The sequence below is a fragment of the Delphinus delphis genome, chromosome 20 (genome assembly GCF_949987515.2).
Source record: "Delphinus delphis chromosome 20, mDelDel1.2, whole genome shotgun sequence".
Taxonomy (NCBI): domain Eukaryota; kingdom Metazoa; phylum Chordata; class Mammalia; order Artiodactyla; family Delphinidae; genus Delphinus; species Delphinus delphis.
The window spans coordinates 12474192-12491035 of NC_082702.1; the positions used below are offsets into that span (position 1 = coordinate 12474192).

At 49.3% G+C, this 16844-nt stretch overlaps 1 protein-coding gene and 1 pseudogene across 1 annotated transcript in view; both read right to left on the reverse strand.

Annotated features, from left to right (window-relative positions):
• Positions 1–16844, reverse strand: part of SPTBN4 (spectrin beta, non-erythrocytic 4) — a 70504-nt gene that overhangs the window by 50510 nt on the left and 3150 nt on the right. The window contains exons 2-10 of the mRNA XM_060000831.1: positions 8672–8823; positions 7401–7574; positions 6164–6255; positions 4863–4943; positions 3577–3692; positions 1410–1522; positions 1126–1313; positions 935–1052; positions 501–659 (exon numbers count right to left, since the gene is read on the reverse strand). Of these exons, the coding sequence (XP_059856814.1) occupies positions 501–659; positions 935–1052; positions 1126–1313; positions 1410–1522; positions 3577–3692; positions 4863–4943; positions 6164–6255; positions 7401–7574; positions 8672–8823 (1193 nt within the window). The remainder of the gene's footprint in view (positions 1–500; positions 660–934; positions 1053–1125; positions 1314–1409; positions 1523–3576; positions 3693–4862; positions 4944–6163; positions 6256–7400; positions 7575–8671; positions 8824–16844) is intronic.
• Positions 10912–13480, reverse strand: LOC132416881 (ATP synthase membrane subunit K, mitochondrial pseudogene; annotated as a pseudogene).

Below are 16844 nucleotides of genomic sequence, written 5' to 3' on the forward strand. Positions count from 1 at the left end.
CATCCCCAGTTACCCTGGAGACCAGCTCCACCACCCGCAGTTACCCTGGAGATCAGCTCCACCCTTCCCTGTTACATCTCTAACCCTAAACTTGTTACCCAGGAAATAGGCCCCACCCTTCCATTTCCTTAGAGACTAGGGACCAGGCCTACCATATCCTGTTACTTAGGAGACTAATTCTATCCTCCTGAGTTACGCTGGACACCAGATAACAGCCTCCTTTGTCACTTAAGAGATAATTAAATACTCTCCCTATTCTGTCCTCTCTAGTTACCCTGGAGACCAGTCTCACCCTCCTATTACCCTGGAGAACAGGCCCACACCCCTCCCCCGCCAAACACTTAGGAAACCAATTCTCCCTTCCCACCTTCATTTATCACCTAGGAGACTAATCCAACACTTCTCTGTTGCTTAGGAGATCAAGTCTCTCTCTCTGGTCCCAGGGCCATCAGCGCCATCCTCCCTCCCTTTCCCCCGGAGCCAAGCCCTACGCCCTGTACCTGGGAGACCAGGCGCTGGTTCTCATTCAGCCAGCTCTCCCGCATAGCCACCTTGTGGTCAAACCTCTGGGCTAGTAGTTCCAGCTTCTCCTGCCGGATCAGCTCAGCCCGTAGGGCAGCCTCCCGCTCATGTTCTGCCTTCTCCAGCTGTCCCCATGCCTAAGGAGGCAGGAGGAGGCAGTCAGATTCCAACAGCTGCCCACAGTTTAATGGCCCTGGCTTCTCTATTTGAGGTCACTCCTAGCACTTATGGCACCTTGGCGCAGATTGGGAAAAAAAACGTTGCTTCCTCAGGACCCTTTACTGCTGGAAAAACCATCGGAATGAATACCCAGTCCATGATGTCTGCCATGTGAACGGCTCTCCTTGAGCAGTGCACGACCTACACAACTTCACAGAGCAACCCTTCCTCTCCCCTACATCCTCAGCCTCACCTTGTCAATATCCCAGATGCCACAGCCCTCCCGGGGCACGTAGAGGCGACGGTTGCTGGCACGCAGTTTGCTCTGGATGCTGAAGAGAAGCACCTCCAGGTTCCCCTTCTCCTGAAACCTAAAGGGGCCTGAGCTCAGGAACCCTGCCTCCACACCCCCACCTGCCACCCTCCCCCCGGGCTGGGCCTCACTTGACGGGCTTCTCCAGTGTGCAGTAGGCTGTGAAAGCCTGAAGCTGCTGCTGCACCCCACTCAACGAGTTGGCAAACTTCTGGTTGCTGATGAGGCCCACGGTGCGGTGGATCCAGGCCAGCAGCTCGGCTGCCAGCTCCTCGTAGCGCTCAATGATCTTCCCCACCTCCAACACCTGGTCCAGGACCTGACCCGGCAAAGGAAGGTGGGGTCAGCCTCATCCCGGATATGCCCCCATATGGTTCCCAGGCTCTCACCCTCCCCATTCCTTGGCTCCTCTTACCTTCCCAATTCGCTTCCCCTCCACAGCCAGAGCCTTCATCTTAGAGAAATAATGGTAGAAAGAGACCACATAGGTGATGATGGACTTCTCATCCGGAGCCTCCATGTTCACATCTGATGATTAAAGGAGAGTGAGGGAGCAGGAAGATGAGCGCTCTGACAGAGAGACCGAAGGTATTAAGTGGTGGGAGGGAGAACTCATTCTTACTTGCTGTGTGACCTTGGGCAAGATAACTAACCTCTCTGTTCCTCAGTTTTTGTATCTGCCCAGTGGGCATCTACCTCATGGGATTAAATAGTGCCTGGCACATATAAACCACCATAGAGAGATTATCTCTAATGATTTCTTATTTTTTTATTTTTGGCTGCTTTGGGTCTTTGTTGCTGTACACGGGCTTTTCTCTATTTGCAGTGAGCAGGTTTTTATCTCATTGCGGTGGCTTCTCTTGTTGCGGAGCATGGGCTCTAGGTGCGTGGGCTTCAGTAGTTGCAGCTCATGGGCTCAGTAGTTGTGGTGCACGGGCTTAGTTGCTCCACAGCATGTGGGATCTTCCCAGACCAGGCTCGAACCCGTGTCCCCTGCACTGGCAAGTGGATTCTTAACCACCGTGCCACCAGGGACGTCCCTCTATAATGATTTCTGGAACACACTATTCTACCTTCTACCTCAGGGCCTTTGCACATGCTGTTCTGTCTGAAACACTGTCCCTTTTCTTCATGCCAAACTCCCACTCATCCTTCAGGGCTCCACTCAACTTAAGTGTCCTCAAATAAGCCTTTCTGTTCATCCTATCTAGAGCTGGTCTCCTCCTGTTATTCTTCCTCATAACATCTTATCATTTCTTCCTAGAACGAATCACAATTTATAATTACATATTCCCTTATGTGATTATGTTCTTACCTAGAGTTTGAGCTCCATGAGGACAAGGGCTATGCCTGTCTTTTGCCACTGTTCCTTCCATGCCCAGCACACAGTAGGAGCTCAGTAAATACATACACTAAGTGTATGAATGGTATGTGAAGTTTGAGGTCAAGGACACAGGCTCTGGAGGCAGCCTTGAATCCCAGCTCGACCACTTACTCACTGAATATCTATAAAACAGACCTAACTTCTTTGAGCTCAGTTTCCCCATTGTTACAGTAAGGATAGTCACAATGCCAGCCACCTAGAAACACTATCAGTATTAGAAAGAATAACCTGGCACAGAGGAGAAACTCAGTAAATCCTGATTATCATTTTAATTTACTCATTGAAGGCACAGCATTATACTTTGCCCTTATCCTTCCTCAGCTCATGAAACTGACATCCAATAAACACCTGCTATGTGTCAGGCACTGTAAGAGGCAAGGTAGAGAAATGATTCAGACCATGAATTCTGGAATCAGAAAGTCCTGTTTACTGGGTTTTCAGTGTGACGCCGGGCTACTGACTTCACGTCTCTGAGCCTTCGTTTCCATCACTTTATGACAGGATTGATGACTTCTATCCAACCAGGTCAGTGTGAGGATGAAAGGGAACAGTGCTGATATAATTCCCAGCCATGTGCTTGGCACATGGGAGATGCTCAGAAAAAGGGAGCAACCCTTATTCCAGATATGGGGGATTGGTGGGGTATGATTATGTCCATTATTCCAGAGATGGGGCGTTGGTATTGGGTGAGATCATGGACTGGGAATGAGGTTGAAGTCGGGGGTGGGGTTGGGAATAAACTGAAAATGGGAAAGGGGTTGGGGATGAGGACAGAGTTGTGGATGGGGACAGACAAAGGGATGAGCTGGGGATGGGGAGGGGGGTGGGCATGGGAATAGGACAGTGCTGCAGATTGGGTTGGGGATGGTGTTGGCTTCAGGGATGGGGCCGGGGTTAGGAAGAGATGGGGGTTGTGTTTGGTGGGGAGGTGTTTAAGGATGGGGAAGGGGGGTTAAGCTGAACATAGGAATGGAGATGGGGTTGGGTCTGAGGTAGAGATAGAGAAAGTAGAAGATGTGGGGGTGGGAAGGAGGTAGGACTGGAGATGAGGAAGGGGAGGGAGATGGGAGGGAGCTGGAATTTGAAATGGCCTTGGGGTTTAGGATGATACTGCAGCCAGATGGGGTTGAGTTTGGGATGGCACTGGGGCTGGGAGTCCCCCAAGAGGAAATCTGGGCTGGGGCCATGCAGAGCTCACCCTCAGGGTCCAGCAGACGTGCCAGCCCCAGGTGCTGCTCGGCCGTGCGGAAAGCTCTCTGCAGGTTGTAGTTGGCGTTGGACTTGGTGAGTTTGCTGAAGTCCACGAGATCGGGCCTGGGCAGGGGCACAGAGAGGGCAGGCAGCAGGCAGGCTCCAAAGCCAGTGGGCAAATGGATGAAAAGACATCCTTGTCTGAGTCCCACCCAGGGCGAGGGCAGGAGGAGCACGACCCGGCCAGTGGGAAAGCTGTGTGTGCTGGCGCGTGTCTGCACAGCACTTAGCTGTGGGTGTGAGCGCTGCGTGAGGGCACCTGTACGTCTGACTTCAGGACGCACACGTGTCTACGTGGGTGCGTGTCTGTACAGTATTATGTAGTGCTTGGAAGTCTGAGGTCTGGAGCCAGCGCTCCTGACCCAAGACCCAGCTTGGCCATTTCCTGGCTGTCACTCTGGGTGAGATACTGCATCGCTTTTGTGCCTCAGTTTCCTCATTTGTAAAATGGGTAGAATAATAGCATCTGCCTCATAGGGTCATTGAATATTAATGACTTATTGGAAAGCACTTAGACCAATGCCAGTACACCCAGTAAATTGTCCCTTGTTAGCAGGACCTTGGTTACAGCTTGCGGGTTTCTGGGTATGTCGGTGGGGCTGGGTCTCCCCATACGTGCATGAGTGTGTACATATGGGTCCTGGCTTCCCTCACACTAGAGCAAGTCCCTCCCAGTCTCTAGGCCTCAGTTTCCCCAAACTGTCACATGGTCAATCATGACGTGGGCGTAATTTGTCTGGGTACCCTTCCTCAGCCAGCTCAGCCCTGGGCCCTGAAGTATGAATAGGTGGGTTCACGGGGAGCCAGATGGGGGGCCTGGGAGCTCACCATGAGGAAGGACTTTCTGATGGGAGGAGATGCTGTGCACACTCCAGAGTGGACCATCCACGGGGAGTGAGCTGCCCACCCTGTGGGCATCCAAGCAGCAGGCAGACGTAGAAGCCATATATGTGCACGAGTATATTCCTGTGTGCACACATCTGTGCAAGGGCACACGTGTTTCCATGTGTGCACAGGGTATGTGGCCCGGACAGGGGTCTGTGTGTGCATCTGTGTGTAAGTGTGTGTGTTAGAGCATGTGTGCGAACGGAAATGTGTATGTGTGCAGAGAGGTGAAGGGGGTGGGTGCTGTGTCTGTGTGTGTCATCTGTATACATCCGTGTACAGGTGTGTACCTGAGGGATGGGGGTGGGGGTAGCGTGCAGGGCAGGGCTGCCCCAGGCCAGGTGGTACCTGTGCCGGTGAATTAGGGCATTGAAGGCCAAGCCGTCCCGCCAGCTGGTGGTAAAATTCTGGATGTTTACCTCAGGGTAACTGGCAGCATGGAAGGGAGAGACAGAGGCAGAGATGGAGAGAGTCAGGAGGAGAGAGGCAGGAAGGGAGAGACAGACAAACAGAGATGGATTGATGGATGGTTGGTTAGATAGATAGACAGATAGATAGGAGATAGATGATAAAAGATAGATGATAGATAGGTAGGTAGATAGAAGGGTAGATAGATACAGGTGATATATAAGTAGATAAGGAAGAAAGAAAGAGAGAGAGAGAAAGAGAAAGAAAGGAAGGAAGGAAGGAACGAAGGAAGGAAGGAAGGGGAAAGAAAGAAAGAAAGAAGGAAGGAAAGAAAGAAAGAGCCAGGAAGATGGAAAGAGAAAGAGAGAGAGAGGGAGAGGGAAGGGGACAGGAGAGGAGCAAGAAAGACAGAGAGGCAGAGGGAATAAGCAAGAGAAGGAAAGGAGAAAAGAGGAACGGACAGAGATAGAGCAAGATACAGACAGAGATGGGGAAAGAAAGGAGTGGGGAGAGAGATATAGGAGGGGAGAGAGGAGGGAGGGAGAGATCGGAACAAGGAAAAGCAGACATAGAGGTAAACACAGACACACGGAAGAACAGATAACATTGCAAGACAGACAGAGAGCCCCAGGAGGACAAGAGTCAGAGAGAGCCCCGTCTGCATCCGTACCTGCCCCTCCCGCCTTCCTCCCAGGGCTGCTCTCCAGAGGGCAGTTCAGTTTTAGGTCAGGCCCCGCCCAGCAGGGGGACCAGGGACATGCCCGGTGGTGTCTGTGAGCCCCTCTTCCCAACCCCACTGCAGGTACCAGGACCCTGAGCTGCCTGAGCCCTGGTGTGTGCCCCCCTAGACTGCGGGGTGGCTGCTTTCAGGGGTGGGGGGCCAGGGGAAAGCTTGGGATAGGGTCGGGGGTCCACCTAGGTGCACATGAGGCCTTTTGAGGCCTTTTGAGGTGGAGGACGAGATGAGGGGAGAGAAGGGAGCAGGATGGGGACAGCCCGCCACCTTCCGACATTGTTCCCTGAGGAGTCCGAGTTCTAAATTTGAACCTGGCCTTCCGGATTGTTATACAGGTTTATTCATCAAGGTCGGAAGAGTTTGCTACCAGTTTGTTAATTTCAGATATAACTTTTGATGCTGAGGATTTGGGCTGCCCCTTGCGCTCCTGTCCCAGAGGGAAGCCCAGAGGTTAGGGCCTGGCCCTCCTGGGGGTGAGGGAGCTTATGGGGGTAGGGGAGCTTACCCAGCTGTCTTCATCTGACACCACAAGAGCAGCGCGTCCTTGGCCGAGCGAGTCTCTCTGTTGTCCTCAGTCTCAATTTTGATGACTTGAATCTGTGAGGATACAAAACATGGCTGTTGGGGTGTGGAGGGCTTGAGTCTGGGAGTGGCAGAGGAGATGGGGGAGGCAGCTTCAGGCAGAGGGTGGGAGCACCCCTTCTCTCCCCTTCCCCTTCCCTTATGGCATGTCCACTCCTCCCTCCTCCCAGAGTCTTTCCTACCTGGCGCCCTCTTCACCTCCCTATGGCCACACGGTGGTCCGGCTCCAGTCTCTTCCTTGGGCTCCCAGCTTCCAATTTTGGCCACGACCCCCAACCCAGAGGGATCCTTCTAAATCTGATTATGCCCCTCCTCTTGATAAAACTCTCTAATTTCTCCCCATCTCAGACAGAGTAAGATCAAATTGCTAATCACAGATCACCAAGGCCCTACCGACCCTTCTGAGCTCAACTCCTCCCTGTCTCCCTCCTGCCTCCCAGTCTCTAGCCATACTGGTCTTTCTGTACCTGCAACATGCCAAGCTCATTCCCACCCCAGGGCCTTTGCATCTGCTGTGCCCCCTGCCTGGAATGCTTTCTCCTTTCATCTTCATTCAGCCATCAGCTTCTCAGAGAGCCCTTCTCTGGACACCGAGGCTAAAATCTCAACACAATCAATGGGATATTTTAGATCGCTTTTACTGCTTTATCATAATCTATTCCTTGCTCATAGCTCTTTACTTCTCTGCCTAGATTCATCCTCTTCCCATATATGTCTTGTTTGCACGTTGACGTGTTTATTTATTATCTGTCTAACCCCCCCGCCCACGTCTTGCTCCATAAAACAGAAAATTTGTCTATTTTGTTTCTGAACTGGAGCAAGGTTGCCTGGATTCCAGTTCCAACCCTACTACCTAGCTGTGTGATCTTGAGCATTTACTTCACGTCCCTCGGCTTCAGTTACCTCACTGCTAAAATGGAATAATGAATAGTAGTACCTCATTTATGCGGTTGCTGTGCATATTAAATGCCAAGTGCTTAGAAGAGAGTAAAAACTATGTAAACGAGGATCATGATGATGGTGGTGATCATGATTTTTTATAACAGGGTTCCTGGAACATATTAGGAATATTTTTGGAATGACTGATTGAGTGGGTGAGGGACACCCTCCTAAGGCCCCACCCCGGGGGGTGGGCTGGGCTGGGGTCACTTGGAGATCACCTGGAAGCGCAGGATGATGGTCCAGACCAGCCCGAGGGTCAGTCGGTGGTTCCCGTCCACGATGTCATGTGACCCCACATTCTCCAGGTGCACACGCTGCTCCTTCAGGAACTGCAGTGCCTTGTCTACATTCTCCAGTGAGTGGATCCTCATGCGACCACGCGTGGGCCTTGGCTAGGGCGGCAGGGGCATTAGGAAATCCGGCACCTGGCCAAGAGCACTGTGCCCTCGACCCCACCCCTTCCAAAGAAGGCCACCCCCATAACTACAATCCCCAACCCCATGTCCAAGTCCAGGCCACGCCCCTTCAGTCTTATCAAAGACCCAGGACCTAATCCTTCTAAAGAAGGCCTGCCCCGTTCATAGCCAGAACCTTTCAAGTCTTGTCCTTTCAGGGCTTTTTCAGGTTCCTGGCCTCGCCCCTTCAACTTAAGCTCCACCTCCAAGCTGATAGCCACACCTTTTATTATGAAGCTCCGCCTTCCGCCTGTAGCCATACTCCCGCCCCTTCCATTGGATCTCTGCCCCAGGCCACCAATGTTTTGCCACTAGTTCCACCCCTCACTTCCTCCTTTTCAGGTCCCTGTCTAGAGCCACGCCCATTCCTATCAAGCCCCGCCCCACCCCAGGGCTCTCCTCTTTTTTTATAGCTCTATTCCTTCCAAAGGTGTTTGTTCCTATTCTATAGCCATGCCCCTCACGACTTCCTGCGCTTCAGGCTTCAATCTCTAGCTCCATCAGAACACCACCCTTTGCGATGAAGTCCCATCCAAGCCCAGAAATACAACTGCAACCCATACAACAAGCCACACCCATACAAGAGTTCCGTCTCGTCCCCCAGACTCCCGCGACCTAGGCCTCACGCTTTCGATGACAACCACGCCCTCAACCATAGACCCCCTACAACAGAGCTCTGCCCGTGTTTTATAGCCATGCCTCCTACTACCGCATACCCAGGCCAGTCCCTTTTAATAAAGCTCCTCCCTTTTCCAATAGCCCCACCCCTTCCAGCGGAGCCCCACTCAAGCCCAGAGTCCCGCCCCGAAGGGCAGCCCTCTCTGACGGAAACCCGTCTTTGTTCCAAGCCACACCCTCAGGCTCCTCACAACCAGGCTCCATCCCTGGGTCATGAACCCCGCCCACCCAAATGAGGTGCCTTTTACCCACCCAGCCTTTCTAGGTCGCTCCATCCACCCATTAGCCAGGCCTGCAGTAGTCCAGCCCGAGACGCTAGGGCCGCCCCCTTTACCCAGCCCTTCTGGCCCCCTCACCAGCTGCTCCCCGGACAGCACTTCCAGGAGCCGCGTGAGCACGAAGCCATCCCTGAGGTCCGCATAGAGGTCCCCGATGTGGCAGCCAACGCGAGCGAGGTGCGAGTTCACCCACTTGGTGAAGGTTTTCTTCTGCACGGCCTCCCGCTCATCTGAAGGACAGGCCCTGATGAGCCCTCGTCTCCTCCAGGAACTCCCCCTTCCAGCTTCACCCCAGCCCTCCACCGCCCAGCCAAATTGTGCTCAGGCCCAGCTCCCTGCAACTATCAGGTCTTTGGGCAGGCGGCTCCTCCTACCTGGGACGCCCTCCCCCTCTGGCCCCCCATGCCCACCTGAAGACCGCTTCTCTGTCCTTTAAAGTTTTCCTGAGATGTCACTTCCACAGGAAAGCTGCCCTGTTTCTTACCCTAGTCAGCGCTGTTCAGTTGTTCAGGAAATATCTGAGCACCCACTATGTGCCCCACACTGTTCTAGGCTCTGAATACGAGGCAGAGCTCAGTTTAGTGGGGACACATAATACGCTAGGGAGCCACAGAGGGTTAAGGAGGGAGAAGGACAGGATGAGAGTTGGGTCTCAGGAATATCTCTGGCTTCTGTGGGAAGGGTGGATCAGAGAGGGCAAGAATAGCAGCCCAGAGCCCAGGGAGGAAGGGATTGGAGAAAGGACCCAGGAGAGAGAGGAAGAGGCTGGACCAGGGCAGAAGCTGAGGGGATGGGAGAAAGAGGCATACTGGAGAGTTATTTAGAGATGAAAAAGTAAGAGTCAGCCACTGACAGGCTGTGAGGAATGAAGAGGAAGGAATATGCTAGACTGAATGTTCCTTGAGAGCAGGAACCACATCTCCCCCTCTGTAGTAGCTGGACTGCCAGGTTTCCCACATCCCTGGGGCAAGAAGTAGGCGCGGGATTACTTAAGCGGGTGGGGAGGCGGAATGTGTACAACTTCCGCCTTGCTTGCTTACAAAGAAATTGTTTGGGACCTCTCTTCCCTCTTCACGTTTTTGTTGTTGTTTTTTTGGCGGCGTGGCATTCGGGATCTTAGTTCCCCAACCAGGGATGGAACCCGTGCCCCTGCAGTGGAAGCGCAGAGTCCTAACCACTGGACCGCCAGGCAGGGAATTCTCGCCCCATTTTCTTTTTTTTTAATAGCAGTTTTAGGGACTTCCCTGGTGGAAGATCCCACATGCCGCGGAGCTACTAAGCCCGTGTGCCACAACTACTGAGCCCGCGTGCCTAGAGCCCGTGCTCTGCAACAAGAGAAGCCACCGCGATGAGAAGCCTGTGCACCACAACGAAGAGTAGCCCCCGCTCGCTGTAACTAAAAAAAAGCCCACGTGCAGCCACGAAGATCCAAAGCAGCCAAAAATAAATAAAATAAAATAAAATAAAATAAATAACAGTTTTAGTATGAGCTACATTCCCATACTATAAAATTCACCCTTTTAAGGTGTAAATTCAGTGGCTTTTAGGATAGTCACAGAGTTGTGCAACCATCACCTCTATCTAGTAACATTTTTATCACCCCCAAAAGAAACCCTGTACCATTAGAAGTCACTCCCCATTCTCCCGTCTCCTAACCCTAGGCAACCATTCATCTATTTTCTGTCTCTAAGGATTTACCTATTCTGTATACTTCACATAAATGGAATCATGCAGGCCTCTCGTGTCTGGCTTCTTTCGCTCAGCATAATGTTTTCAAGGTCCGTCCACGTTGTGGCATGTATCAGTACTTTATTCCTTTTACAGTCAAGTAATATTCCATTGTATGGATTTTACTTATCTATCCATCAGCTGATGGACATTTGGGTTGTTTCCACTTTTTGGTGATTATGAACAATACTGCTACAAACAATAAGGTACAAGGTTTTGTGTAGACACGTGTTTTCAGTTATCTTGAGTATCACCCTGGGAGTGGAATGGCTGGGTCATCTGGTAACTCTATGTTTAACCTTTTGAGGAAATGCCAGACTGTCTCCCAAAGCAGCTGAACCATTTTACATTCCCACCAGCAATGTACAAGGGTTCCAATTTCCCCACATCCTCACCACCACTTGTTATTTTCCTTTTTTATTTTCCTTTTTAAAATTACGGTCAACCCAGTGGGTGTGAAGTAGTTTCTCAATGTGATTTTTTTCCCCCAGGTTCATAATTTATTGTACAAATTTAGTATCACATGATGAGCTGACATTAGTTTCTCCAGGCATGAGCACTTAGGAGATGAGGTACAGTTTAGAATCCATTTATGTGGCTTTCACAGCTGGAGTTTTTTTGGACCTTAACTTGAAGTATAAGACTATCCAAGCAATGCCTTTATACGTGGCCAGTACACAGTTCATTCTCCCTGTGAGAGTATAAGAGTTGAAATATTTTTTGATACCAGTGAAATGGAATTGGGTGTCAGTTTCTGGACCTGCTATGATTTCAGCCTTCTAAAAGGCACAAACCGAAAGCCTGTCTCAAGGTGGTTTCGATTTGCACGTCCCTAATCATGAAAGATTTTGAGCGTCTTTCACATGCTTATTGGCCATTTGTATTGCTTCTTTGGTGAAATGATCTATGCAAATCATTTGCCCACTTTTATTTTATTTTATTTTATTTATTTATTTTTGGCTGTGTTTGGGTCTTCATTGCTGCACGCGGGCTTCCTCTAGTTGCGGTGAGCGGGGACTACTCTTCGTTGGGGTGCGGGGGGCTTCTCATTGCGGTGGCTCCTCTTGTTGCGGAGCACAGGCTCTAGGCACGTGGGCTTCAGTAGTTGTGGCACGTGGGCTCAGTAGTTGTGGCTCGCGGACTCTAGAGCGCAGGCTCAGTAGTTGTGGCGCACAGGCTTAGTTGCTCCACGCCACGTGGGATCTTCCTGGACCAGGGCTCGAACCCGTGCCCCCTGCATTGGCAGGCTGATTCTTAACCACTGCACCACCAGGGAAGCCCTGCCTGGCCTTCCTCACTCTTCCCCTGACTCCCACAGCTTGAACACCAAGGTCCACAGAGCACGGGATGGAAGAAGGAACTGGGAACCCACACTAACTGCTTGGAGAAGAGCCTCCTTGCCAATGAGGCTGCTCATGTAGGGACTATCCAGGGGAGAGAGATACGTTTCTATCTCCTTTAAGCCACTGTATTGTTGGGTCTCTTGTTACAGCAGCTTAGCCTGTACAGACACTGTTTGCATTTTATCACTAAATAATTTAGCAGTCGCACTTTTAAGTTTCCCATGAGTGCAGAAATCATGATTTATATTGACAGTTTATTTCCATTTTTAGCCACTTGAAATCTCCCAATAACTTTTATTTCCTCACATTAACCATTTGTAACATTATCAGCTACTGCATTTGACTCTGGCAGTAGAAAATACACATTGCTAGAAAACACACACTGACTGATCTGTATTTTTTTTGTGCTTCAAGTTGGATCTTGAATGTTTGCCTTTAATTTGAAAGTGAATATGCAGAAACGAACAGTAAATCCAAATGGCAATCTTGTTTGCCTAAGTGTGGGTTTTGTGCTGTTTGGATAGGATGGGGGACCTGTGTGAACACATCGATCACACACGAGGAAGTGATGACAGAACAGATGCTGAACTGGGTATTTGTTGATTCTGCCTTCCAAAGGCAATGCCCATAGCAGATTGTGGTCCATGCTGAGGCCCAAGCGGAACTTGAGTGCATCCCCAGCGTGGTGCAGAATGAGGGCAACTGGATTCAGTCCTGCTTTTACTGATGACCAGCTATGTGACTTCAAAAGCACATCCCTCCTCTTTGGGCCTCCATTTTCCCATTTCCAAAATGAGGGTTTAGGACTAGATCAGGATTTCTTCAGTGGGCTCTGGGGGACCCTGGGTGTTTGGGAACTCATGCTTGGAAGACAAGGACCCAGGAGAATATTTTTAATTTTGTAACTTCATTTCAATGATCCTCAGAGAAAATTAATAGAAACACATCCTGGACTATCTGGATGGTGACTTTATAGAGGACTATGCTGTGAGACTTGGGGGTTTGTGATTACAATCTCGTTAGCATGAAGCTGAGGTCCAGAACTGAAATGCCCACCAGGGCCAGGCAGGCTCCACATGAGAGAACGAGGCCCCCCTAAAAGGGGGCAACGGCCACGTGGCCCTGGCGTCTGGAGTCTCACAGGAATGAAGGCCCAGTGTTGCCATATCACATGATAGCCCATGAGGTGCCCAAAATCTGGAGATAAAAATCTCCCTGTTTTTAAATGTTGGCAAGTGATTTACGTTTTTATAAAACACAGTGGGGCTGAAAACCAGATGTGTCCCAGGGCGCCACTTCTGACCTAAGTCGACATTGAATGTTCATGGGTTGGTGAGTGTGTGTGGCTACCTCGCTGGGTGTCTTCCGTCTGCCCCTCAGGTGCCTTCTCCCCTCTTCTGCACCTACTCTGAGCCCAGGGAGGCTGGCTGGCGTGAACTATATGAATGGGCTCCCTGGCCCTTAAAGGCCTCAGACTTCTGGCTGGGTTTCGCTAGCAGGAGATGAGAAGAGAGAAAAAGGGCTGAGGGACTTGTTCCCTCCCTGCCTGACCAGCTTCCCCGGACCTGGTGCCTCTCCCTACATCCCCCACTCCTCCTGGGGATGCCTCTCTCCCCTCTCATTACTCCCTGCCCTGCCCCAGTCCCTGGGGGTGGGGAGGAATCTCCACACCACTCTAAATAGTCCCTTCATTAAACTCTCCTCAATTTTCCCCCTTTGAGGGGGCCATCTGCTTCCTCCTGGCCCTCTAGCTGGCACACATACCTTTGGGTTGTCAAGACTCCAAGGCAAATGACAATCGTCCTACCTCTGCCATTGTGCTCATATTATTTTGCCATTTATATATTCTTCCCCACTGTGGTACTCACCAATCACAAGTGAAATGCATTTCCTTAGAATAACACTTTAATTTTTCACATCTTTAATACATTGAGGTTTTCATAGAGTAGGAACTAACTACTCCCTTATCTACTGGTTACAGAGAAAGGATAGAGAGAGACAATATGTAAATGATACGTTGGCTATTAGTCTGGGAAAAGTTAGGAAGCCGGAGACACTAAGCATTGGTGGAAATGTGAGGACATCATAACCCTCATGCCTGCTGGTGGGGCAGCCATTCGGAAGGCAATTTGAGTCAAATTAAATTAGTGCATAGCCGCCATGCGCCAGCAATTCTTTCCCTATGTATATGTCCCGTAAACTTTTCCACGCTGGTTTATAAAGAGCATGTATGACGATGTTCAGTGTAGTGCTATTAGGGGGGATGGGGCAGGGACAGGTTGGGGGTTGGGGAGAGCCTGGTTGTCTATTATTGGTAAAGTGGAACATGGCAAGTGCACACCATCAACTCCATGCAGCAGTTAGAAGCCAGAGCAGAGGCGCACAGAGCCACATGGATGAGTCTTGAGGCTATAAGGCAGAGCGCTGAATGAGAACATAATGCAAAAAATGCAATCGAGACTATGATCGATTAGCAATACCTGCATGTACAAACCCACATGTATAGGGCTCCCAGATTTATGACAAAGTGAAATTGCAGTTCAGTAGGGAAAGTCTTTTCAATAAATGGAGCTGAGTCCACTGGACATCCATGTGGGGGACAAAGAGAACCTTGACCCACACTGTACACAATAATAAGTATACTAAGTACCATTTGGCTTATAAATCTAAATGTGAAAGGAATACAGTAAGGCTTTCAGAAGAAAACATCAAAGAATATCTCCGGGCTTCCCTGGTGGCGCAGTGGTTGAGAGTCCGCCTGCCGATGCAGGGGACACGGGTTCGTGCCCAGGACCGGGAAGATCCCACATGCCGCGGAGCGGCTGGGCCCGTGAGCCATGGCCACTGAGCCTGCGCGTCCGGAGCCTGTGCTCCGCAACAGGAGAGGCCACAACAGGGAGAGGCCCGCGTGCCGCAAAAAAAAAAAAAAAAAAAAAAAAGAATATCTCCACGACCTTGGAGTAGGCAAAGATTTCTTACACAAGACACAGAATTTTAGCCATACAGGAAATAATGATTAAATAATTATCAAATTAGACTACCTTTAAATTAAGAAATACTGTTCATCAAAAGGCAACGTTAAGAGAATGAAAAGGCAAGCCACACAGTGGGAGAAAATATTCACAACACGTATATCAGACAAAGGACTTGTACCCAGAATATATAAGAACACGTGCAAAACAATTAGAAAAAGACAGGAAAATTAATAGGAAAATACGCAAAAGACTTGAATGGGCACTTCACAGGAGGATATCCAAATAGTCAGTAAATATATGAAGAGGAGCTCCACTTCATTAGTTGTTTTTAGTCATCAGGAAAATGCAAATTAAAACCACAGTAGAATGCACACCCATTAGAATGGCTAAAATTACAAGACTGACCACACCAAGGGTTGGATGTACAACAACTGAACCATTCATACACTGCTGGTGGGAATGTAAAATGATAGAAACTGGAAGTTTCTACTAAAGTTAGATATACACATACCTTATGACCCAACAATTTCACTCCTGGGTGGGTATAAGCCTCAAAAACGAGTGCTTATATCTCTCAAAACATGTATATTTAGAGCAGCAATAATCTGTAATAGTTTGTGATACTACAAATCACTAGTTTGCATTAGTCTAGTTTGTGACATCCCCAAATTAGAAGCAAACCAAATGCTCATCAACAGGTGAATGGATAAACCATGGCATTTTCACACTGTGGAATACTATACAGCAATGAAAAGGAACAACCTACACATACAGGTAGACATGGGTGAATCTCATGAGAAGCATGTTGAGTGAATGAACTCAAACACAGAAGGGTACCCACTGCATGATTCCATTTATATAAAATTCAAATGCTAGCAAAATGAATGTACACTGGCTAGGACAGTGTTTACTCTCGGGATGATACAAAGGCAGCCTGAGAGGAACTTCTCTGGGGCTGTCAGATTCTGTTTCCTGATCTGGTTACAAGGGGGTGCTCATTGTGGAAATGCTGGACACACAATATATCTGCCTTTCTGTGTCATGTAATACCTTTTAGAGTTAAAAAAACATGGATACATGCACACTAATGAGCAACGCACGTGTTTCGAAGAAAAAGATTTGCGTTAAAACAATCAGAATGATTGCCTATAGGAGAGAAGGCATTGGTGTGAGACATGGGAGAATAAAGAGAATAAGGGAGTAGATCAAGAGGAAAGGGGCTTCCAACATTGTGAAGCAACTATAGTCCAATTAAAAAAAAAAAAAGAGGAAAGGGCCCTCCACACAAACTGTGGAGCATGGGACTTCCCTGGTGGTCCAGCGGTTAAGACTCCGTGCTCCCACTGCAGGGGGCTGGGTTCAATTCCTGGTCAGGAACTAGATCCCGCATGACGCAACTAAAAAGATCCTGCATGCTACAACTAAGACGCAGTGCAGCCAAATACATAAATAAATATTTAAAAGAAAAAAAAAACTGTGGAGCATGATTATGGGAACTCTCTGTAATGGATGGGACCAGACAATTTTTTAAAATATCTTCATGCAGGGACTTCCTGGCGGCCCAGTGGTTAAGACTCCACGATTCCACTGCAGGGGGCATGGGTTCGATCCCTACTGGGGGAACTAAGATCCCGCATGCCGCACAGTGCGGCCAAAAAAAAAACCACCTTCATGCAAAAACGTATTACGGAGGACTCTGCTCAAGGGTTTGGCCTTAGTGTGAATAGAGGAAAACCATGAGAGAAGTGGGCAAAGGGATGCAAAAGAAAATGCACCCTAGCTGTCTACGTCATGTTGGTATCTTGAACAGCAGGATAGCAGCATCTCGAAGTCACTGTTAAGCTGAAGTTACTGGTTTTGTGGTTTGGGTCTGGAATCCAATATAATGTGTTTTAGTTGTAGAGAACCATAGGCATAAGAGATATAAACAGAGTTGTGTGTTTTTGTGCATTTAAGAAAACGATATTTCAGTGATAACACTTATATGTGGAATCTAAAATACGACACAAATGAATTTATCTATGAAACAGAAACAGACTCACCGATATAGAGAACAGACTTGTGGTTGCCAAGGGGGAGGGGGGTGGGGGAGGGAAGGATTGGGAGTTTGGGATTAGCAGATGCAAACTATTTTATCTAGAATGGATAAACAACAAGGTCCTACTGCATAGCACAGGGAACTACAATATATTCAATATCCGGTAA